Source organism: Anneissia japonica, unplaced genomic scaffold (assembly GCF_011630105.1).
Source record: "Anneissia japonica isolate Jap-2015-1 unplaced genomic scaffold, ASM1163010v1 scaffold2392_len1475705_cov187, whole genome shotgun sequence".
NCBI classification, from domain to species: Eukaryota; Metazoa; Echinodermata; class Crinoidea; order Comatulida; family Comatulidae; genus Anneissia; species Anneissia japonica.
In genome coordinates, this window is record NW_022751777.1 from 208,438 (window position 1) to 234,776 (window position 26,339).

General features: G+C 32.0%; 1 protein-coding gene across 41 annotated transcripts in view; it reads right to left on the reverse strand.

The window, feature by feature from the left end:
• Window positions 1-1,645: 1,645 nt before the first annotated feature.
• The window catches only part of LOC117121821 (ankyrin-3-like), a 136,233-nt gene continuing 111,539 nt past the window's right edge, over window positions 1,646-26,339 (reverse strand). For 19 of the 41 annotated variants that reach the window (XM_033267152.1, XM_033267186.1, XM_033267167.1 and 16 more), the window contains 14 exons: window positions 25,229-25,252; window positions 24,661-24,699; window positions 24,179-24,241; window positions 19,477-22,677; window positions 18,820-18,891; window positions 17,788-17,847; window positions 15,614-15,734; window positions 14,808-15,017; window positions 14,264-14,395; window positions 10,490-10,591; window positions 10,142-10,213; window positions 8,001-8,099; window positions 7,122-7,329; window positions 1,646-3,921 (listed from right to left, as the gene is read on the reverse strand). In XM_033267152.1, coding sequence (XP_033123043.1) covers window positions 3,717-3,921; window positions 7,122-7,329; window positions 8,001-8,099; window positions 10,142-10,213; window positions 10,490-10,591; window positions 14,264-14,395; window positions 14,808-15,017; window positions 15,614-15,734; window positions 17,788-17,847; window positions 18,820-18,891; window positions 19,477-22,677; window positions 24,179-24,241; window positions 24,661-24,699; window positions 25,229-25,252 — 4,608 coding nt within the window. In that variant the 3' untranslated portion in view covers window positions 1,646-3,716. Of the gene's footprint in view, window positions 3,922-5,874; window positions 5,886-7,121; window positions 7,330-8,000; window positions 8,100-10,141; window positions 10,214-10,489; window positions 10,592-14,263; window positions 14,396-14,807; window positions 15,018-15,613; window positions 15,735-17,787; window positions 17,848-18,819; window positions 18,892-19,476; window positions 22,678-24,178; window positions 24,242-24,660; window positions 24,700-25,228; window positions 25,253-26,339 lie in introns of those variants that run through there. The other 22 variants (XM_033267172.1, XM_033267145.1, XM_033267180.1 and 19 more) reach the window with 22 other exon arrangements.

Sequence of the window (26,339 nt, forward strand, 5' to 3'; positions counted from 1 at the left end):
GGATATACTTAGCAACAGAAGGGCGCCCTGTACGTTGGGCACGAAGTATAGGACACTTGCATGGTTAAAAAGAAGGGCGCCGCCTACGTTGGGCACGACTTCCGCCTCATTTTTAACTCTATCTTGTATTTCTAGTATCTTTGGTCAAATGTAAATGCGAAGTCAATCTTTTTGTATTAAGAACATAAACACTGCTTACTATATACATTTAGAGGTTTATTTGATTTTATATGATTTTTAGTCAATGAATTATAAAAATTAATGATTGTCGTTGAAAATCCAAGATGGCCACCAAAATGGCAACCAAACAACCCCATCGGACATTTTTTTATGAGAACATCAAAATTCTTTCAAGAGACACTGAGGATTACAAAATGTTAGTTAAAAAAATATATCCTGGTGGTGCATGGGAACCCCCTGTTCCTACCCGACTATTATAGACAGGTGCACAACCAGCCAGGTATCTGAAGGAAAATTGCTGCCAAGGACAGTAGTGCCCTACCAGGATATACCTACAAAATATTAGTTCAGAGCTCACCCCTTATTAGCGTGAATTTGTCTAGCACTGGGGCTGACCCATTTGTCAAAATCCAATTTGCCGAACCCATGATAATGGTCTTTTTGCCGAAACCCAGTTGACGAATCCAGTCTCTATCTGCCCCTTTATTCGGGTGTATAATTGTAGATTATTATTTATTTACTTATTTCATTTAGGTATACATATTATTATCTTGATTAAACTTTATACACTTATTATAAATATGCTTATAAGACATTAAACCTAATTTATTACTTACATTACAGGTTACATTATCATTTTCCAGTATTTATACCTTGTAAACCTAAAGGTATATTGGAAAATAATGTAGCCTGTAATGCAAGTAATAAATTGGGTTTAATATTTTCTAATACTAACATTTTTGACATTTCGCAAAATTGGTCATTACTATTGTTTAAAGAAGCGTTTGCTATACATAGGCTATACCCATTGTTTAACAATGGGCTAATTTATATTAATAATGTTATGTGAATGTAAATGATAAAAATGTAACGATGCTATCTATTTAAAAAAAAAAATAATTACTGTACTTTGTAAATATACATAAAAACGGGTTATCATGCAATTGAAAAATTATTCCCCCAAAAATGTTCATGAGTACCAGGGCTACGATTTATTACTATCATTTACTAAATTTGTCTGCCCAATGTAAGCCTATAATATTTATCAATAAATTCGTAAATTTAACACTCTTTTATGACTTGAATGTTTGATTTCTTTTTCCAGATCAGTAATTGCAGGTACGCCTAATCATCATCATTCCGTCTATCCCCTCAAGGGGTTCGGGTCATCTCAATACCCCCCTCCACTCCGTCACCAACTCCGCTCAAATCACCCACTCTACTTTCATCTCGGACACATCATCTACTATCCTAGGTGGTCTGTCTTCCTTCTGCCAACCTCTACATGCTCCGCTGCCCATCTTACAAAATCGTCCTCTTTTTTCTCTTAATTTATATACATATATATATACATATATACATATATATATACATATATTTATATATATATACATATATATATAAATATATGTATATATATATATATATGACATGACACTAGTAATAAACAAAGAGTCAAAGGAAATAGGATGCACAATTGACAGCTTTATTAATTGAATCACCAAATATCTTAATTTGTTTCCTAGGTAACAGCAATTATCCAAACCAGCCACCTGGACGCACGCCCTCAAACGTTGTACCACACACGTGAGAATTTCATTTAAGTGATTACATGACAACAACGATTTTAAGATTTAAACATCACAACAGAACAGGACTATCTTTGGCACATATAAACTAACAACATCACTGAATTTGTACATTTAAAAATACCAAATCTTCTATAGTTGATTGGCACCCAATTGCACTACGATTTTTGGAAACGATACCGATTACCATTAATATTTTTCTATATTAATTTTTTTATGTAATTATTAATTATTAGGTATCATCTAATATGAAAACATTGTAAAATGAATCAAAATCAATGATTAAAAAATTATAGGTTAATTCTTTCCTTAATAACAATGGTTTTTTTTTTTATCCAGAAACAAAACATGACCAAAAGAGTACAGTATGAAATTAAGCTGAATTCTAGTGATTGAAAAGATTGCTATTTTAAATATTATAAGCTGAATGTAATAATTAACAGATGTTTACATATAAAGAATACAAATTTAAAAATAACTGTATTTAAAAAAACTTGTTGATCTAAAATACAGAAAAGTTGTCACAGAAGGTGACGACATGAATATAATACAGTAGTTTGATAAATCTCATTGATGTTCACAGATATAACCTGAAAAAATTTCTGTTTAATAAAACCTGTATACTTTTACTTAAAATGTATTGTATCAAGCTATATAATAGTATAAACTCTATATGGATGAATTAGGTATATACTTCACTGTTGTACAATCTGACAGGCAGTGAGTAATGACAAATAAATGGATAAAATACTAAAACATCAGTTTTGTAATGAAGGTGTATGTCACATACTATTTACTCAATTTATACATAATTGAACATTCAAGGATTTTATTTTTTTTATGTCAGTAAACAAGGCAACGTTTAATGGTGTGGTAAACTTTCCATTTATCTGTTTGGCTTCATGATTTGTACCATATTTACCAGAAAAAATGATTTGACAAGAGTATAATTGTTTGGATTTATTATATCATAAGTAAGGTTTCCATTCACAAGATAACTATTTAAAATTTGAAATAAAAATCAACAAATGTAAACCTTGTCTTTAGTTCTATTAGGTACTGTAATTACAAAGACCACAAATATGATGTAAACAATCTTTAAATTTCATAATTATTCTGTCTAATACATAATTTCAGCCAATCAAATTTCACAAACATTATCAGTAATGTTATGAAAGATTTGGCTTAAATGTAGTGAAAACCAAAGAAAAAAAATCAATTAAGCACACAAAAACAAATTGAATCATAAGATGGAAAGACAACACAATTAAAAAAAAGTAGATAAACAATATCAAGGGCAAATATAATTATTATTAAAATATCCAAAGTAGTCCTGAACATACATGATGTATAAGTAACGCTGCAAACCTCAAGGTCAAATACTAGTGCAAATACTATTATCTAGAATTTCTGGATTAAAAATCATCATCATCTAGGAAATTCCAGTGGCAAGTGAAACTAACAAATAATATTTTCATCAACTAGAATTACTAATCAACAAACTTATTTAAAATTTTAAAATTCTTTTTAATGATATACACATCAACACTACAATAGACTATGAAACTTACAAAGTTTGGTAACCATAATTCGACGATCAGAAAATGGACAAGATACGTGCGGCAGAAATCATGTGATAAGTTACACGTATATATGTGGACATGTTATCATCGACACAGTTACTCACATCAAGAAAGTTAATTTGAAGATATACTATGTTCAATACTATTATAAGTATAATTTTTACTGAGAATCGAACATGCATTTCTACAATAAATCAGTTATCAATTTTAAATGATCTTCACACACAGAACTATAACAGCGCACATAAATTTACAACACCTTAATTTGAATTCCTTTTTATCAAACATTTTTTAAATTGAAGTACATGTTTCAGATTTTTTTAAATTTTTTAAATTTTCTTCTGCATCATTCACGCCAACCGATTCACGCTTCATTTTGGTTGTCATCCAAAGTAACTTCGTCTTGCAGGAAGTTGTCGACAATTTGTTGGAGATCCCCGCGAAGTTCAGTTGCATCAGCGATCTCTTCTCCGTCTTCGACAATGTTCGTTTTTATGTCCTGGGATTGGTCGACTTCCTCACCATCTACGATCACTTTTGTATTTGTTACTTTTTTCTGAACTACAATTCTAAAAAAAAAAAAAAGATAAACATTAAATAATATTTATTGATTTTATTAATTTTTTTTTATAAGCAATCAATTTGAAAAAAATTATCAGGTTTCAAGATTTTTTTCTTTTATTTTAATTAAATTTTTTTTGTTTCTTTAAAAATATATATTTTTTTCTTTCACAAAAGGTATTTTGCAACAAAAAAATAAAATCGCTTTTATAATATTTTACGGTTACCGGTCAATACTGAATTATTTGTGAAGAAATTTTTAATGAGCCACCAGGCATAAATAACAATTTGAATGAATTTTAGAAGTTGGTAGTGAGGTATGGGTCCCTACCAAATTGATAAAGGCACATTCATAAAGTACACACTACATTTATAGAGTATATGCTACATTCTATTGATGCTACATACTCCATAGAAGGACCATGTTACATTCAAACTGCACACAGTACATTGATATGATGCTACTCACTTTATCCAGCCAACACTACTAATTCTCCCAAAGCTACATTCAAAATCTGATAATATGCACTACATTCAGAAAGAAAACACTACACAAAGGAGTGTACGCAATGTTCAGGTGGTACACAAACACTATCATTCTGAAAGTTCACGCTACATTTAAATGGTACGTACTACACCAAGGAAGTGTACACACAGTATAGTATACATAGCATTCCGAAGATACACGCTACATTCTTGAAGTATATCAATTTTAAATTCTATTCACATTAAGTACACACTACATTCAGTTGGCAGGTACTAACTATAGAAACCAGCAGCAGAATCTACACGCTGAATTTTCACAGGTGTAGTATGTGTCGTAAAGTACACATGCTACACTCAGTATCTTATGTGCCACATTCTGTAGACTACAATTTATTTATAGCAGGCCCCATACAGAACATCACATGCTACATTCTGTAGATATTAATCTTCAATCTCCAGATTTAAGACACTACAGTCTTCAGCTTACTCTACATGCTACTCTTGTTACTTAATTGAAGGAACAACACTCATTGCAATACATGCCATGGCACTGAATAATCATAATGTGACCTGATGCTGATTGCATGCTACAAGTGCAAATCACACACTACAAATTTTCTGCAGATCTCTACAGACAACTCGCTGCAATCTGTAGAACTTTATAAGAATAGTTCTATACAAACAACTGGCTACAATATCTAGATCTCTACAAACAACTCGCTACAAATTTGTAGATCTGTACAAACAAAACTCACTACAATCTGCAGATTCAATGCTACTTTCATCGTTCTAAAACATATATGCAACATTCAGTACATTAAACATTCTAGTTGGTTTCATGCTACATTCACTAGATTATGTTAATTGTTACATTAAGTAGGTTTCACACTACATTAAGCACAGTAAGGATAAGCATTATAGTACAATAATGAAGGGATGCTATTTTCTCCCACTTCTTAAAATTTGAAATAGTATAAGATAATACACAAAAAAGAACATATTCCATTGAAATTTTAAAGCAATATAATAACCATGAATATTTGGACAGTGAATTAAGTTTTTTCCTATTTTTTATATAGAAAATTATAATATAATATAGAGTATAATATATAGAAATTATATATATTGGGTGTTATATATATTGTGTGGCATAAATTCATAAATCATAGGTATATTATAATTTACGATAATTTGTATTAGGAATTATTTTCTCCACACCTTCTAGGTCATCACATGACCTACCAATAATAAATTAGCAAATGCACTTTATTAAGTTTAATTGTTAGCGGCAACATCATATATGCTAAATCATATTCACTAGAACCAATGGATATATTGGAAATCAATTTATATATCTTATTAGAAAACCAGAAACCCGGATGTAAACACTGAACATATGTACAGTAGTTGAACTCAAAGGTAACATTCAACATAAGACAACAGAAGCTGTTATTAACATAAGGATTGCAAATTACCTTCATTATGGCTGGATAAATAAGAGACAGTAAATGATAAGAACAGAAAAGGGAGGAAAAATAAAAATTTAAAAAATTACCAATAATGATAAGATGTTTCTAAAATACTAATGAGTGCACAAGTAATGATAAAGATTTCCAGAGCCACTGCTGATGTAAACAAACATTGGAATGAGAAAATTGAAGCAGACTGATTTTTACACTTGTAAACTAAAACTTACAAAGCAAGATTTGTGAATTTGATTTTTTTTAAATAATGTGATGAGATTGATTGATTGAAACAACCACGATTAAACGATTACATACAATAATATAATAATAATTCTTATTTTGGTCCTCATATATTTATGCCTACACACTGGAAAATTTGGGCTGGGTCCCCCGGGGAAACGCGGCAGCCATAGGTACCAACTACCCGACTTAACTACAACATCAAACAGATACAGACTGATACAAACATGGTCCTTAACTCGCCTAATGCTCCTGAGAGGGTTATTCTAGGAGCTAGGCGTTTTTGTTATTAATAAAGACCTGAATTCAATACTCGATGCAGAGCTGGGTATCGAACCTGGGCCCTTGCGTGAAAGAGGCTACAGTACATTGAATAAATACTTTGGAATGGTCCATTATGTAATTAATTGTTAGACATATTTTCATGAAGTGATGAAATTGATTGAACAACCATGAGTAAATGATTACATGCCCTGCCCATTGGATAGAGCTACTACAGTGGATTGAATTAATACTTAGACCTGTATAATGTTAAATAATGTTTGTCTTTCACTGGTTTACTGAATACAAGCTTAACCAAATTCTCTATGGATGATTGCTCAATTGTGTAGTTAATCGAGAACTACCTGAATCAATTCAAAATCATTTACCTCTTACCAGGGACTCATTTCTACTCCTTAGTGGAACTGATAGATATATATGCAGATAGATTTTGCCCAAGGGAAAAGGCAATGTTACAAGCATGGGTCTCAAATTTTTGTTTCACATTAAATGTCAAACTGCCTATATTGCATGCTTTTATTGTCTTTTAAGCAATTTTAAGCAACTAACGATGGTAGCTTAAACGATATTGAACTGTAACTACAGTTATATTAAATTTTGTTTTTAATGCAAATAAATTGTTCACCCTATCTTAGAGGCAGCATCTGCATTGCAAATCCACTGTGACAGTGATTGGTAAGCGATATTGCCGGGATAATAAATAATTACCCAAAGTTCTTTCACCACTGACTTACTTTCTCTGAATATTATCACCGCCTTCAATCAGCGCAGGTTCTCCCTCAACCTCTACATGCTGCGTGACTTTCCTAACCACTTTTCGCCGTGTTACAATACGAATCGATCCATCTGGGAGGGTTTCCTTAAACTGCTCTACTGTCTCTGTCGTGTCATCGTTGTCGTCTGGTTGTGATGGTGGTGCTGAATGTACTTGGGTGAAACCCTCTGTTACGATGATGAAATGGACACATAGATAATGAAATACATTGTAGGTGATAATGACTAATGATAATAATCTAATGTGCTAAATATCTAATTTATATAAAATTACAATGTATCTTGAATAACTAATGACTTGAATAAATAAATATAGAAGATAAAATGTCTGTGATGAATTAAAAATATAAACATATAATTCAATAATTGCAGAGTTTGTATATTCATCAAGTAACAAATGCATAAATAACATTCTTAAGTTCTTATGCATACAATGCTGATACTGTAAATAATTAGTGAAATATATTGGGATATTGTTAATAGACTACCATATCGTGATTGACGGTTTTTTACTTACATGTAAGTCTGGTCTAGGCTTGGAGTTTGGCCTACGTCTAGCCTAGGCTTTATGAATTTTACCTCAGGCTATGATAATAGCCGGTGCCAAAAATGTTAATAGGCAGGGACAGTGCCGGCCACCGCCGTAAAATGACACCCATCAATTAAGCATTTTAAAAACGGGTCATAAATTAGTAAAAATTGAATTGATCTGTGTCTCATTTGAACATTATAAATTGATTTTTTTGAAATTAGCAAATTCAAATGTTTATTGAATTTTGAGTGTTTTTTTTTTTTAGGTTTCAGCACAGACATCATATCTTTAGGACTTATCAACTTACCGGCTTGCAGAACTGGTTCTTGGCCTGGTTCTCCTTGCTCTGCTATTGGCTCATTCTCTTCAATGTCAAAAGGAACACTTTCAACATTTTCATTTGTTTCTAGAGAAAAAAAAAACCAATGCAATAAGACTCATGGATGAATTTAAATTCTTGGAAAGTGAACTACCAATGATTGCCAATTCTCAGCAAGAACTATATGGATGCAAATTATGAATGATTATATAACATTTAAAATCACTCAACAATGGTATGAAGATATTATTTCAATCTGACAAAATAAGCAAAAATGTATGAAATTTTACAAATTTAATGATTTTTAAAGCAGTAATCAAAGAATGACATACAATGGCTTATTTCTATGGTTATCTAGAAAGGAAAAAAGAAGAAACAGAAATGAAAGAAAAGGAAGAAAGAAATCCAAGTAAATCCATCTCTTAAAAACTTAAAACATCCAAACACAACATATATTTAGTCAGCTAAACTTGATGGTAGCCACTGTTTGTGATGTTCTTACTGGGTACATACCAATTACTGTACCATCAAAGCAGAGGAATAACTCCAAAACAAGGTTAAGGAAAATAAAACATGATGATGAAGATGATATAATTATGATGATGATGATTATGATGATGATGATGATGATGATGATTATGCATTATACCGTTCAGGCTGTCAGATAAAAAAAGTTATTTACTAATCGGTGCTGAATTAAGGATAAGAAAGTTGGTAGAGGAAAATACAAAAACAAACCTAGAGGAATACAATAAAAAAAAAAAATAAAAAAAAAATTGACAAAATTAATAAAATAAAATAAATTACAAAGATTCAATAGCGATATAACACATAAACATATATGTTCTTTGTTGGAATATAAGTATCCACAACCACAACAACAGCGACAACAATAATCTAGCATAACATTGCACAACTCCACTTATATAGAGATCTTATTGGGAGGTGCAGATAATTATTATCCCTTGCAATTTGATACATAAACAGACATGCACAATGTCTGACCTTCTCCCCTCCCTAGAGAGTATTCCTTGTCATGCGGATAAAGCCGGGCACTTACTACGCCTGACGCGATTCTATGAAGAAGGCAACGCGAGGACGAACGCACAACAGATCCTTTTTAATGACTGCTACAGACAGCGTCATGCACAGAGAGCGGTTGGGATTGTGAGTTCCCGACTTAATTTTGTACTGGTCCGATTTCATTCACTTCCTATCAATTCCCATTTATACTACTAAGGACATAGGACAATGCACAGTTCCTTATCTAGGAGTCTAACATGTGGGGTTTGGGTGGAGCAGTCAAAAAGTTAGGTGGTGTGCAACTGCCTGGAAGGGGAAATACAACTAGTGTCAGACAGAAAGCTCACTTGAAGACCTTACAGTTGTACAAAACACTTCCACATTAACAAAATAAATACTACTACTACTACTACTACTACTACTACTACTACTACTACTAATAATAATAATAAAAAGTAAATTTTTACATAAGTATATAAACAAATTGCACAAATGACACTACAGACACCAGGACAAAATAGTAGGGAAACAGATGATGTGTCATTAGATCCATTCAATATCCTATCATGAAGTCAATAAATGCAATAAACTAAAGGAACATGAAAAATTGTATGCAAAATGGTGAGGAACGATTTAGAGATATCTACACATGTTAAAACTTGTCTTTAGCCTAGAAATAAAAAAAGACAAATTGGGTAATTATATCTTAACAGGGAATCTATCTAAATCTATACGTGTCTTTAAAGTGTATATAAAATATAAAGGAGATGAATAAACTCTAGTTCTAGTTTGAATATGAGCTAGGCCTATATTTAGATGATGATCATTCATAAATTGTAGTGGGGAAGAGGAGGGTGTGGCGGCATGCTTTTGTACATAAAGTACCAGTACACATGTGTGCTGAAACATGTACAGTAATAGGGGAGGGAGGGTGATGAAGTACTCACTACATGAACCAGAGCATTCTGCAGATAAGAAAATAGCAAGCTACACAGAATCATAACCAAAAGGATAAACCTACAAGAGGAACCATGTACATTACTCATACAAGTGCAAGAATGGGAATCCAGGTGGCATGCACTAGCCAATCATAAGCTAGTATATACCTGCGTATATGAAAGCCTCATCATGATTGGTAATCTTAATCTCTGGGGTCATAGGGACTTCATTCAAATTGTCTGAACATAGGTCAGAGGTAGAAAAGAAGAAAAAAAGACATACACATGTAATTTCATTCATTTTTTCATTGCAAAACAAAAATAAAAATCAAAGCTGAAATTAAAGAGCATTAGTATAGTATAGAAACAGAAGCATAGATCTGAAAAAAAAATAAACATAATTATATACAATATTGCATATCATTTGCATAATACAAAACACATGTGCTTTTAAGCAGATATGTAGATACATAGAGATAAAAATAGCTTGCTTAAAGGGGAAAACTCATCTCCTACCATTATTATCATGCCCATTAAGATATGGTTTCTGGAAGACATCTTGATCACAAGAGGGCGCTGTATCAGGAGGTGGTGTGCAGTGAACATCAGGGGTTAAGTCTACAGTACACAGAAACATAAATTCAAATAAAAATAGGAAACAATGCATGCATTGGGTTGCTAATACAAAGACAAATTTAAGAACAAAGATTTTTATTCACAAACTTAGGATACAAAAATAAATACGGCATAAACAAGGCAGTTTTTGTGTAGTCACAAACAAATTACTAAAGGGTTATCAGAAGTTTGCTTTTGTCTTTGTTATTCATTTTTATTTTGTTTAATAACATAAATATTCTTCATTTAATGTAATTAAATCACAAATTATCATAATTGTAATAATTATTATAGATATTATTGCAGGTCCTTCTCTGATTAAATATTTCTCCAATTAAACATACTTTTCAGCAGCCCTGGATGAACACCATTTTCTATATTTTATAATTAGTTTTCTGTTAAAGACCATGGATATGTCTTGCAAAGCACAGGATGTGTCTGTATATTGAATCACATGTTAAAACACAGCCAATAAGGGACTGCATAGCAATACAAGATTTTATAATTTAATTTTTGAATGTGATTGGTTCATACAGATCACATGACTATTCAGAACTGCTTAACACAGGTTACAGATTAGTACTGAGGGTAACAGTTAACATGCAAATGTGTAAATACACATTTATATAGCAAGTGTTTTTAATGCCAAGTTATGCTTTAGTAGTAATTAAATTACTGAACACCTCAACAAAGGAGCAGTAACAAGAACACAACATTAAAAAAAACAAACAAACATAAATTGACCAGGATAGGAGGAAATCAAAAATATAGTATAGAATAGATAAGACAAGATTTCCAAGTTTAGGATTTGTTTGATCAAATGAGGAACGCAGATTTTTGAAACATAGATTAGTATAAATTCCCACTTTCTTCCACTTAAAATCAACTGCTTCCAATGGTTGGTAGTTGCTTATCATTACCGTCCTATATTGCACCAAAATGTGTTGACCGATTATTTAAGGAGCAGGATAAATAAATATATATATATATATACTGTCTCTTATACACATCTAGATGTGTATAAGAGACAGGTAGAAAACCTACACAATACAACATCTCTTGGAGGAAAAAGCCTATTGTAGCCGGTGAAGAGCAAAGCATGAAGGGATATCCATGTTGAACCACAAGCATAATTTTCTGGCTATAATATTTTAGTCTACAATGATGCTTACATTTTTCTTTGTTTACAATTAATGTAATCTATATAGTTAATGATCTCAAGATAAATTACAAGCCTTCACTAAGCTTCCATCAGAGGAGATGAACACCAAAGCACCTGCTTACATGACATGAAACATTATGGCTGCCGATGCAATGAATCTCTAGACCAATCTTATTCTGATTTTTTTTTTTCAACTCTCACTGCTGATGTTACATCAATCCATGAAAACCATTTCTGAACATGATTCCTAATGAGCAGCTCAACCCAAAATGTTTGACAAACCTAATGTTGATATTTTGCCACCTGGTGCTGCTCCAAACTCCAATTTATACTCCCGAATAAACTGATCAATAGCATCCTGCTCAGATTTAGTCAGCTCTTCTGTTGCTTTAAGGAAGGGATACTTAAGTCAGGCATACAGTGTCAGAATTGTCTTTCAGATCAGACAATGAATGTATGCTTAATTTATATGTTATCTGATCACAAACAAATAATGTCTTTCCTGAAATAAGTAAGACAATGCTTAACTTATCAGATAATCTAATCAAACATTTTATTTTGACAGATAAAAACTAAGTGTACGTTGTTAATACTTGTGAGGAAAGTCCTGGCATTTCCAAGGAGTAATTCTGTGAATACAGGACTTAATGGCAGGCATCTGAAAAATCTGACTCATTTCCATATTGACACAATCAAAGTTTACATAAACAACAGCTGACAAGCACACAAAAATATAACATTGTCTCTATCACCTAAGTGTTCTAAAACACCATAAACATTGTACTAGCAAAAAAAAAATCCATTTGTACCAAGAATAAAACCAAAACATACCAAGTATCATTAGTTAAAGTATTAATTTTATGTTTAAAAACCAATAAAATCTATACATTTAAGAGAAACTGTCTCTAAAATAAACAATAAAATTAAATATATTAATTAATTTATTTGAATATTTAACTTATATGTTTGAATTAATTTGTATTTTAAAAATTAAATTATTAACATTGAATTGAACAATCAACAGGTTCAAATGTTGTTATAGGCTGACAACTTAATAATAGTTGTTTAGTATAAATTCTAGAATATTCATAGAATATTTGGCCAATCAGCAAACACTAAACTGTTTTGATTTGTGTCTCATAATCCTTTTAAATAAACAATTCAATATCTTAATTGCCTTTTTTGAAAATTTTCTGATTTTAGCACAGACAGTTTATCTTTAAAGTATGTATATTATTAGTTAAATATTAAAATATATATAATAAATGGATACTGAATATTATAATGAAAACATGCTTTGACTTCTGAAGTTACAATTCCAAGCAATATGAAAGAAATCAAAAAAAATTCATCCAATGCTTACTCTCATTTATAATGTTTAAGGAAATATAATTCCAAATTTCATATGATATTATATTTAGCAATGCAGTGACCATGTATTTTAAATTAATATTAAGAGAGTAAAACTATTCAATTATGAATTATTTCTGTATTTCTTAGCTTGGATAAAAAAAAAAATGATGGTTCCTGGAAACCAAGATGTACAGTGTTGTTATCAAACCATGTGATCAAACCAGGTTAGTGCAGGATAAAAAAATATATAATGCACGCCATGTTTAGTGAGGGTGGTCCACCAAGAAAGTTTTCAAGGAACACATTTATAGTCATTTTAACAGGAATGAGGAACCCAGGGACCTAGAATATTTTAAGAACACTAACCAGGACTCTAGGATGTTATAGATATTGCAACCAGGACCTTCGTAACTCAGGGACCTAGCACTTTGCAGGAACTCAACCAGGGCCCTAGGATGTTGTAGATACTGCAACCAGGACCCTGGTTAATCAGGATCCTAGAATCTTGCAAGAATTCAACTAGGACCCTGGATGTTATAGGGACTGCAACAAGGACCCTGGGACTTGGAAGGAGCTATCATCTTGCAGGAACTAACCCAGGACTATGAAATATTAAGCATTATATCAATAAACATACAAATAAAATTTTTGCAAAAAGCTATTTCTTAGCTCTTATCATATTGGTTAATTGGTCATTGATCTTTGGAAGAACTTATAATTTAAAATGATTATAGTGCAATTCACTTTACTGATGACAGATGTTTACAACATTTAATATTAAATTCCACCATGCATTATCCTGGGCTGTGCAATGAAATGGATATATAACCATGCAAAGTATTGACCTCCGAAGAAAACACAAGTAGTGTATACTTGATAGCATACATTTTTAAGAGAGGTATGAAATGACCTTTAACCTTGAAAATAAAGGTAACCATAACAATACTCTAGTACCATCTTGGGATGAATCCTGTACGTGCAACAACACCAGGGCATAGTACACAACCCCAACCTTCCCACACGTGTAGTGTGTGCACTTTACACATAAATTACATGATGAATTAGTTGCCCATGCCATAGATATATACGTATATACATAGAAAGTGCGATCCCAAAGCGTGTGCAATATCGAAGGTAAAACAAGTTGTTTAGCATCAAACCTTCTTGTATTACGGGGTTTAGAACTGTGGACTTATTAGATGGCGTGGGGTCTGAGGGAGTGTCTGAGGGTATGTCGTCAACAAACGCTGCCATTTCTGCTGCAATCTCATCCTCGCTCATTCTTTCAAGTACTATTAAAATGGACATAAAGTAAACATAAAATATAAACAAAAAATGAAATGAAAATAAAATGTATACTTTTGCTGTAGATACATATCATTATTCTAAAGCACTTATTAAAAACAATTGTACAAAAACTCTCAATTAAAATAAACATTTTATAACCCGAGTGCATTTCCATCAGGGGGTACAGTTGACTTTCACTGCGAGTAGGAATTTACAACAAAATGCGCTCTTTAATTTCTCTGTGAGTATACCACCCACATGGGGGCAGTATTCAACTTCAGTTTGAGTTTTTACCACGTAAGTCATAAGGACAGTGTTAAATATCACTGTGATATCATCACTTGAGCCAATTTTGTGAGTATTTGATCACAAGAGGGGGCGCAATTCATGATTCACCCTCAATTTGTATAAACTCACCTGTTTTGTTGTCTCCGTCTGTGTATTTACTGAAATCCCTATTCAACAAATCCTTCATCTCATCCTCATCACCGGCACTCAACTGATTTAGGTCAATGTTTAGATTTACTTCAGCACTGTTTGAATCAAGTGTGTCCTCCTCGACAGCTGCACCTCCATTTTCCATACCAGGTACCTCATTAAATTCAGTTGATAGGAGAGCATCTTCTTCTATATTTACAACACATAATTTTTAATGAACTATTAAAATTAATGTCTAATTACAAGATATATAAGCTGCACAATATTCTTTTATGTATGTTATTACATAACATAATGTATGTTAATGAATACTGTTACTCTGGAGGGGAAAAAAGCGGAGAATTGTCTCCAGGCGTACTGCCGACTTTACTATCAGTGGTGCGGCCGTAGTGCCGCTACCATGGAACCCAAGGGTCTCAGCTCCAATTCCTTTATTATTAAAGACTAGTAGGACCATAAAGGCTGGCTCTGACTGCATTGTACGACAGTTGGCCAACGAATCAAACTCCGTCTGATGACTTTCGATAGCAGTCTGAATGGATTGTCATTAAGATCCATTACGTGCATATTGTGGTGTTGCATTCTCCATGAAACCGCATTGGCCGACAACCGAAGTGCACAGTGATTACCCAGCTTAAGAGGTAAGTAAGTTTGTGCATGCAGTTTCTTTTATCATCTTAACTTCACCTAAACGATTTAGTATTAAACTCAATACAAGCAATTATTATCCCATAAAGATAGACATCTTTACCCGTTCCACAAAATCTATGTTGTTGGCGACCTACCTGACTTGGCAATTTCGTTCATAGCATTAGTCAGCTGATCCATCTCTTCTTCGGTCATCACATGTTTCTCCTGAGAGGCACCAATACTGACATCGAAATTGAGAGCTTCGTCCACTGGTTCCTAATAAAGCAAAAGGTTAAAAATTGAAAATGTATAAACATAAAAGTTGATAAATTTTAATTAAAAAAAAAAAATAGATTGTAATTTGTGGCATGTTCCCATCAAACATGGACAAACTATCAAGTAACATTTGAAGAAAATCAATAAATAATGTTCCAATTATAATGGACTATCTATCTTCTGACAAAACCTTTAACATCTGAAAACTACAACTAATAGTTTTTCAATAATTTTTAACATATATGCATTATTCTTAAATTTATTACTAATGCATGTTGTGACTATATGTGCAATTATGTCTGAACCATGCAATCTGTGGATAGACAATGAAACTTAAAGCTGTTTTTCTTAGCTGTGTTTATATTGATACTTCAAAATCAATTGCTCATTTCAAATTAATGTTTAAATAATTTCCTACTTTGTCTGAGTCTCATGGCAACACGTCACAAATATTATAATTATTATTAGATATTAAATCTATGTATTTTATTTATTATTATACTTATTCTGATTCAAATTTAATCAATATGAAAGAATATGTTATCAAACGAAAAAATTTTGAAGAGAAAAATAATAAATTGGTGCACAATATAAATCAATTTTATGAAATATAAATGTGATTTTAAAGCTAAATAGCTGCCGTGAATAAACATACAAATCATAATCTACAAATGACAATCAAAGAGAGTAAGAGAATGAGCAACAAATAAAATATTAGATACATATATATATATATATATATATATATATATATATATATATATATATATATGTATATATATAGAGAAAATATACATACATGTGTCTGCATGTATAGTAATTCCATTGTATACACACTATTCTATAGTTAATTATTGACAATAAAATCAACACAACAGAAGAAAAAAACAGTGGCCTACAAATCTCTTCATAAATGAAAAAAAAAACAAACAAAAAAACTTCTCACTGTTCTCCCATCTCACAAACACTCCCTTCACACATAACTGCATCTCATTTCATAACTTTTAGTCAACTGTAAGCATTAAATTTTTTTTTACTGAAAGCCAACTGAAACTACCAGCATTTTCACAAACACGGATGAGTTGTGAAAACCAAACAAAGCAGGGGTGGAAAAAGGGTAAAATAATAATTTTAGAGGTTATAATAAGTATAGATGGGGGCTGGGAAGGGGTCATTCACTTTTAATGAGCACAGAATATGAGTAGTATTAGACATTTTGGAGGATTGGGGATTTTTTTAATGATTTTACAAGATGAATGATCTAAAAATAATTTATTTGAAGAATGATGAATGTAAGAGAAAATAAAATTAAGTGAAGAATATAAAGATATAAAGAATGTTTCAGAGAACAACCTGCAAAAGTAAAGATAAAATATCATTAATATTATTTACAACTGAGTTAAATTAATATTATTATTTTTATAATAATGGTAAGCAAACAAAACATTTTTGTATGAATCTTAGTAAAAAATGTCCTTTTATTTATGTGTTTTTTTAGCAAAGGCATACAAGTTTGAATATCTATCCAGACAATAAGAAATAAAATAATAAAGAATAATGATAATATATTATTATGGTCATGGTATTAAATTAACATATTAATATAATTATTTTCAAACATATCAATGAAGACCCAGATAATATTATATCAATAACAATATAAATAACAACAATACTGACAATAAAAATAATAATAATAATAATAATAATAATAATAATAATAATAATAATAATAATATGAAATAAAAATAAGAGTATTAAAAGGCAGATAAAATTAGAATACACAATTAAAAGAAAACAAAAATCATGCAAACCATCAAACTATCCAGGAAAACTGAAAGAGCAAAAATATTAAATGTATAATAAATATCAAAAAATTAATATCACTATGTTGGGAATATAACAGTGTAAACTGCTGGCATGTAAATATTTTTTAGGAAGAGGTGAAAACACTTTCCATATCAAAAATACTAATACATATATTCTACTGTGTCTGACAGCAAACAGTGTAAGTAACCACAGCAGCCTAGCAAGTGGTGGACACTTGACTTACATACGATGAATTAAGTAAAATAAAGCACGAAGAATTGTACAACTCGATAGGTTGTGATATCTGGAAGTAAAAAATATATTACTAAAAAAAATGAAAAGAATGAATTTGACATTTTTCCTTCGTTTCATACATAAATGTTATCTGGTAACATTTCTTTTAAAAGAAACCTATTTTATTAATTGCCTTTAAATTTTATTATATAAACAACAATTTTTAATGTTAAATATCATTTTCAATATTATTGTAATCAAGCATTATTTTTATGCCTAACTATGATGTCATCAACATCAAAAGCATTCTTCTGTACACCTATTTATGTTTAAAATTAATAATTTATCAAAAGAGCACCATGATATAAAACAGCTACTTATTTAAGAGGTCAAGTTAATTTTCCTTATTAATATATTTATACTTTATAAATTATACTTTATAAATTACAATGATTACATTGGTTTGATAATAAAAATAATTAATGGACAAATAATTGAATTTATTATATACTTGTCTTCTATAAAATTATTGAGGAGATTATTTTTATTAAAAAACCCTAATTATTATATTAATTATTAAAAGCTTTGATTATTACAAGCATCTAATGAAGGTGAGTAAATGGAAAATGGGATGACTTAAAGAAATGTCCATACACAATACAACATCCTCAAAATTTCTTTAAAAGCAAGTGTATACATATATTTGTTACACCATGAATAAAATGAATCAGAAAATGACTGCTATGATTTACAATTCCAAGAAAAAAAACATTATAAAACCAAACCATATAAATAAAAATACATGATTACAAAACTACATAACTGTGAAACATCTAACAGGCAAACCTGACTTAAAATAAGCAAGACTATTTTAGTAAGATGGCAGCATTTGTAGCAAAAATATATAAAAAATGATAGGAAAGGTAATATTGACTAGCAAGTTCTTAGCTTCAGCCTCAAGACAAGGGTGGATACATCTGTAGGTGGGAGAGTACGTGCTGTGCAGGAGTTGCGTGTCAACATGCTAGGCTGAATCTGTTACCTCGCCAACATATTGAGATACGCCATGTAACTCAGAATAAAGATCGTCTTGCTTTGTTTCACTTTTAAACACCTGTTGAACCAATAAAATACATTATATATATATATATCTGTCTCTTATACACATCTAGATGTGTATAAGAGACAGGGGTCATTCACTAACAATTAAATATTTAATATTACTTGGTATTTTCAATATTGCACAAGAATTTTAAATGCATACTAGCTCGAAAAACTATCTTAAAAATTCACAAAATGAATTAAATGCTTTCAACTAATAATTAGAATTAGAAGCCAATTAATGAATGTTGAAATTATAACACTTATTTAGTGTTGGAATATACCATTGAACTCCTGCTAGCACATTTAAGGATTTTTGTAGCATGTCTGTAAATCATTGATTGTATACAGTACCTTATGAAGAATTTACAATGTTATCTGTTACATGTTATACATATTTTTAAAAAGACACATATCCACACCAAACTATTTCTAATGATACAAAAGTTGAAAAGAGATAGTTAAAGAAGCATTAAATCTAAAAAGCTAAGACAATACATTGTTAAATGTAAAAGATAATGAGAATATGAAGAAAAGAAAGAAGACTTTCACCAGACAACACCGATACAAAAGGTTTGAATCTTTGGCATTGAAATACCTCCTGCATAGGTGAATCATCTATTGAGCGCACTCTCTCGCTGATAGACCTCTTGTAAACTTTACGACTCCCTTTGGAATTTGTGGAGGATGAAGGTGTTGTGGTTTCTTGCAAAGAAACTGCTCGTTTCAGACTAGAAACACTTTTAGAGGAACTTGCTTTTGATTTCTTGCTAGATTTCACACTTTTGGATGTCTGAGAGACGGTGTTGAAGGAATAGAAACTGCTGATACGACCCTCGGATTCATTGTAAGCATGTAGGTCTCTGTGTTTTCTCCTGACATGCGTAAGATCTCTAGTTAGAATTGCATCTGGTGTTTCTGGGGAAGTCAGTTCTGAACCTCCAACGGCACCAACAATTTCTGTCCCTGATTCCAACTCTCTTGAATGACATGTATTTTCTACTGATGTCTGTTCTTGTGATTCTTTTTTTATTTCAATACAGCTGGATTCATGTGACTTTTTTACAGAAGTTGATGACAAACTTTGCTCAGTTTCAATTGAAAACTGTGTCTGCCGATTAAATGATGAAGAAGCGAGTTCAGCGGTCCTTAGTGTTTGCTCATTATCAGTGGTGGTAATACTTTCAACAAAGCTTGAAGATTCACTTTGACTTTGTAAGATGACAACTTCTCCAAGTTTCGTCTCTCCCGAATCTGCATATACTGCTGGCATGCATTCTGAGTTAGTAAAACCACATGCAGATGTTATTTCTTCAGAGGTTAGTCTTACCTGAACATTGTAGTGTGAATAGTCAGTTTCATCTTCTTGCTTATCTTCAACTTTATTATCACTGTCAGTTGTTGAAACAGGACCAGGTGTTTCCGGCAAATGATGAGTATCACAAGTGTCAATGTCATCTTTTGGTTCATCAAGGTGTGAGAGCCCTTCAAATTCTACTTCAGGAGGTCCTGTTAAATGATCGGCTTCACAAAATTTATCCTCAACTTTCTCTGGGTCATCTCGATGCAAGAATAAATGTGCTTCTTGTTCGCTCAAAATGGGTTCAGCTCCTGCACTTTCTTCAACAGCCTCTACTTGATTCCTGGATGGTTCAGCCAAGGACTGATCATAATAATCTTGTTCTGTTGGGCCATTAAAGAATTCTTTTGTTTTTTCAGATGATTCCATTGATATTTCAATGCTACTAACAGCAGATAATGATTCTGTAAGGACATGTATTTGCTGTACTGGTTGTCGGGTGGAATCTTGAGAAAACTTTGGCCAATTTCCAGACAGTACAAGAGGACTTTCACCTTCGGTGTTACTACTGTCACCAAATGTTTCTGGAGTGTCTGGCAATTCTGAAATTTCTGGAGTTTCAGGATCTTTAGATGAGTTAATTTCATCTGCTATTTCTAAGTCTGCAGGAGGACTTGGTGTTAACTGTACATCAACTGCCTGATCCTGAATATTGGATGATGTTGGTATGTTGATTTCTTTGGTTTCTGTGTGCATGTCAAACTCTGTTCCAACTTCAATACAAGTACCTTCAGTTGGGTTTACCTCATGTCTGTCACTATCCATCTCAGACAATTCTGAAGCAATGTCTTTCTCCAACAATTCTGAAGTATAATCCTTATCAGATGCATATTCTTTGACTTCTACATTAGTGACAATATCACATTCAAATTGAGATTCCTCCTTAACCTTCCACACATCTTGCTGTTGACTAACTGATGGTTCAATCTGGTAAGCCTCCTCTTTTTCCTCATCACTACCTTTAATCATTGTTGATGTAATTTCTGTTAATGCTGATGCCTCAATACTTCCTGAGTCTTGTTCTTTCATTTCTTGATGTTCTGATACCTTGACTGTAGCACCTGTATTTTGATCACATGTTGTCTCTTCCCCTTGTAGCACATTTAATGTGACTGGTGTGTATTTAGTGGTCTCTTCTGTTTGCTCTTGCTTATCTGGATCTTCAAATTCTGAAACTAAAATTTTAACTTCTCCTTGATCACATAAAGTATCATCCACCTGTGGCAATGCTGATGCTGTCTCTTTGTTTTGTTTTACTATTGGTTTTAATTCTGCAACTAGTGGGTCTTCAGCAGCATCACATGGATATTCCTCAGATATCTGGGTTTTATATTGTGTATCCTGATCGCATGTTGACTCATCTCCCTGCAGCACCGATGATGCCATCTCTATAACTGGTGGGACCTCAGGAGAATCAACGAATAGCTCTTGCTCTTCTGCATCTTGATAACATTTCGTATCAAACTCCTGAGGCATTGTTGATGTCATTTCTGTTACTGATGCATCTACAGAAGCATCAACTGATGGTTCATGCTCATAGGAATGTACATCAGTAACGAGGATATTACCTTCTCCACCTTGAACACATGTTGTCTCATTCCCTTGAAGTATTGTTGATCTAACTTCTGTGGCTGGTGAATATTTAGGGGAATTAAACAATGGTTCCTGTTGATCTGGCTGTTTTTCTAATACTTCATCCAGACCACATCCTATCTCATTCTCAGTTCTCTCAAGTGATAGTTCATGCTCATCTGTTTCTTGATCTTTAACTAGGTCTTCATTAGTCTTGTGTATTAATGGATGTTGCTCTTCTGAAGGTTGAATGTCTTTTTGGATCTCAATTTTTCTATCACATGGCATGTCATCATCATGCTCTAACTCTGATGTAATTTCTGCTAATGAGGATTCCTCTTGGTCATCCAAATCAGATATTGCCCCAACATTCTGAGTGCTGCTGATAAATTCCTTTAATCCCAATGTGGATGAACAAGTACGAAAAGAGTCATCACCTTCGTCTGAAACTTTTTCCAATGTTGCATCCTCCGGATATTCAACACTATATTCTCCCTCTATAATTGTGACTTCCTCTTGTGTTAGCTTCATATGACTTGTCTGAACATCAAAGCTCTCTCTTTTATCACTTTCTGATGCTAAATCCTCCACAGGGGTTGGAGGCTGGTATACATCATACATTTTCAGACACTCAAGCTCTGGGAAAATGTGGGTCGATTTGTCAGTGAGTTCTATGATTTCTGGAGTTGTTGGCGATCCTGACACATCGTTTTGATGTTCTTCTTGTGTACTTTGGTTATTTCTGTCAGTATCACTTTCACTCGAGTCATGCCAAGGTTCTAAACCTTCTTCTGTAACACCTGCATTTTCTTCCATTTGTATCTCTTCTTTACAATCACCTGTTGTAGTGTAGTCCTTCTCATGTATCTAAAGGGGAAAAATTAGATGTTGTTATTATTCTAACAGTAATCAAATTTACAAAAGCCAAGACACAGCCAGGCTATGTCACAAGAAATCAATAAAATGTAAATTTGTTAAAAACTCAATTTTTATAAAATTACTTTTCAAATACTGTGAAAGTGGTAATTTTCGTGGTACATTAATTTTCGTGCTTTTCGGGTACAAAGGAGCAACCGTGAAAATAAAAACATCGCATAAATACATTCGCGCGAAAATTAAAACTCTTCAACATACTGTAAACACAAGCAACACCATGGCTCAAGTCTAAGTCATCATAGGTAGGGCTCAGGTAGGGCTCGGGTAGGCTAGATACTGTAATTATTTTCATATTACGTTCATTCATAAACAATGTTTTAAACACGTTTCTGTTTGAACCTGCTTCGATCAAAACAAACAATTTTTCGGTTCTCGAGGTCACGTGAGCAGCTTCACGAATGTCGCAACAAAACACACATGGTTGGTGGTGAACTGGTTGAAAAATGCTGTACGACGTCTGTTTCCCGTTGGCTAGTACCGTTATAGAAAGAATGTACTGCGCTATGCAGCGGTATTTAGATAAAAACTTAATTTGTGCTATAAAAGCACGAGTTTGTAATATTTTTTACTTGAATTTAATGGTAGAAAAGCACACGTCATCTGTCCATACATAAACTTTGTATCGCATGGTATTTCTCGGTTTGTTTACAAAACGTAGTGCATCCTGTTGCATGCTCGCAGAGTGGCTTGAGTAGTAATGACTTAGGCCTAGAATTACATACCAATATTTTTAGCTCAATACTGGCTGTTATTAGTCACTATAATAATAGAATGATTGATTGAATGATAGATAAATATACTCACAAAGTATTTTATTGTATTAGATTTCATTAAACTTAAACTAAACTGATTGTTGAAAATTAATACATCATGACAGTCTATTGAGAAATGGGGAATTCCCTAGCAAGAACAATACATTGTTTCATTGCAGATAGCCAGGACTATACACACATTTCAGTTGTTTGTTGTTTAATAATCGGGTGGATAAAGTTGAAATATCTTTATTGAACATTTGTAAATAATGTCAATGTTTCAAAATAATTAAAAACATTTTGGGAATGATTTGGAGCTTAAAAATAGGTGCTGCTTATACACAGGTGCGGCTTATACATCGGAAATATACGGTAGATAAAAAAATTGAAATTCGCGTAAATAACAATGCGTGAATATGGTGATAGGGTAGCAAACCGCAAAAATTTACACACGCAAAAATTACCAATTTTACAGTATGATTAAATATGTGTATGAATATGAATGGTATTAGTATGAATAACGTCATAGAAATGAAACGATTGATTTAGTTTTTTATGAATGAAATAAATGTTTACGTATATCAGGCTTACTGAACATGAACATGTTGAAAATTTTCTACAAATCATTACTATTCATTCAATAAGTTTTTTAAAAAAAGTAAGTTTATTAACTAACATACCTCTGTTTCTTCTGACTGTTCCAAGCTGATATTACCTTTGTCAATACTACTTTCAATCTTAACCTAAATGGACCACATGATAGGGAAAAAACAAGAAACATATTGGATGCAAAGCCATGGAATTCTAATCGCTGTACAAAAGCTAACATGCTTTGATAATGGTTATCCAAAATTGCTCTACAATTGAACAAAATTTAACAGTTGATAAATGTTACTACTTAGTAAGTTGCTCGAGTTAAAATGTTCATTAAAATATGTCAAAAATTAACATGCAACTTTACAACATGCTCAGAAATTAATTAAATGTACTAACACATAAATATACATGTAAATTTAAATGTTACTACTGGATATAAACAATTCTTAAAGTGACTAAAAATTACTTTACGTATGTTAAACAATGAATATCTAATCGGCTAACCAACTATTACATTGTTAGAAGTTTATAGTTAAAATTGTTTTTTGCTTATTACATTACCAACCTGTGTTTCTCTCCAAGTCATATACTCTCGTTGGGCATCCTAAAATAAAAAGATAATGTAATTAATATACAACCTTTTTGTTTTAATGTATTCTTTTCATTTTTGGTTTGTGCTAAAAACAAGAAGCAACATTGCCTGGTGACTTCTACTACAGTTGCTTCCTACATTGAATCTAGTGAAAAGCTGTGTTTTACAATATAAAAATACATACTCTAAATTACTACTAAACTCAAATGACAACTTGTAGATTATGATAATTAACTAATTATTTACAGTAACAATCAAATAATTTTTCTCATATGATTCTGGAGTTCTTGGGTATTCCTTATAAGCTATTCAAGCACCACTTCTTTAAAAGTCCCAAAACCTTTCAAGGTAAATTTATCAATAAAACTACATTAAAATCAAAATTAAGTAAATAATTTCAAAATTCAGACTGTAATTAATTGCCTGGTCTAAAGAGGATTATTGGCAATCTTGGGAAAAAACATTTAGTATCAATAATCTGTTAGTTTGTCAACAACACAAATTTCATGCAAACAATTTTAAACAGCAAAGTGTTTCTTACATGAAATATCTCTTCTATTAACTTCTGCAAATAAAAGCAAATGTGCATGGTTCAGTGTAAATAAAAAGAAAAAAAAAATTAAAGAAAATATTGGATGGATTGTACATAAATTGGAATACTATACTACATATTTCTAAATGTTAGTTTTTGAACTATTTTCGCTTAAAGCAAGGCTGGCTGTAGTGTGATAAAATGGTACAACAAATATCCTAAAACACAAAGTAAACAAAAGGCTGAACTAGCTATTGCTGCTTTATGGTGATTAAAAGCAGATATAATGCAACAGTGGTTTCTAAACCTAAAAAAATATAAATACATAATTGCAAAATTAACTGCATAAAAAATAAATATATAATTTAGAAGTGATTCATTATTTGGATCTAAAGAACAAGACAGGAGTGTACAAATCACAGTGACAACAATTATCAAGGTAAAGACATCTTCACAAAAAAAAACCAGGGGATATAGACACAGTCATTTTTCATACCTCAGAAAAGCTCTCAACAACATCTGTGGAGAAATCCTCTGACACATCCAGTTGATCAGAAAAAGACTTAGAAACTTCCATATGAGACATGTCAACATCCCCCTGAGCCTCATCAATCTCTTTCTGGGTATCATCAACTTCCATGTGAAAGTCGTCAACCTTTTCTTGAGATTGGGGCTTAATACTTTGACTGTCTAATTCCTCTCTGTAGGATGTGGACCCATCAGTATGAGTAGATATTGTTTCACCAATATCAACAGATTTCTCATATTCTTCTGTGTGAGATATTTCGCATGTATATTTTTGGTGTTTCATCTCTTTTTCAGATTCATTATCATTTTCATTTAAACTTTGGAAAGTCAGTTGTTCGATACTCAAAGAGCTAACTGCTTCAGACCTACTCTCTGTTGTGCTAACTGTTGATGTATCATCAGACTGTGTAAGCTGTACATCACTTAGTGTTTTTGATTCTGTGTCAACTGAAATTGTTTTTAATGTCTGAATCTTGACCTCAACACCAATCAAATCCTGATCAGCTGATTTCACCTCTTCACGACATTCGTCTACTTCAAATAATTCACCACCACCATCACAAGGTTTAACATGGCTAGGATGTTGGTCAAT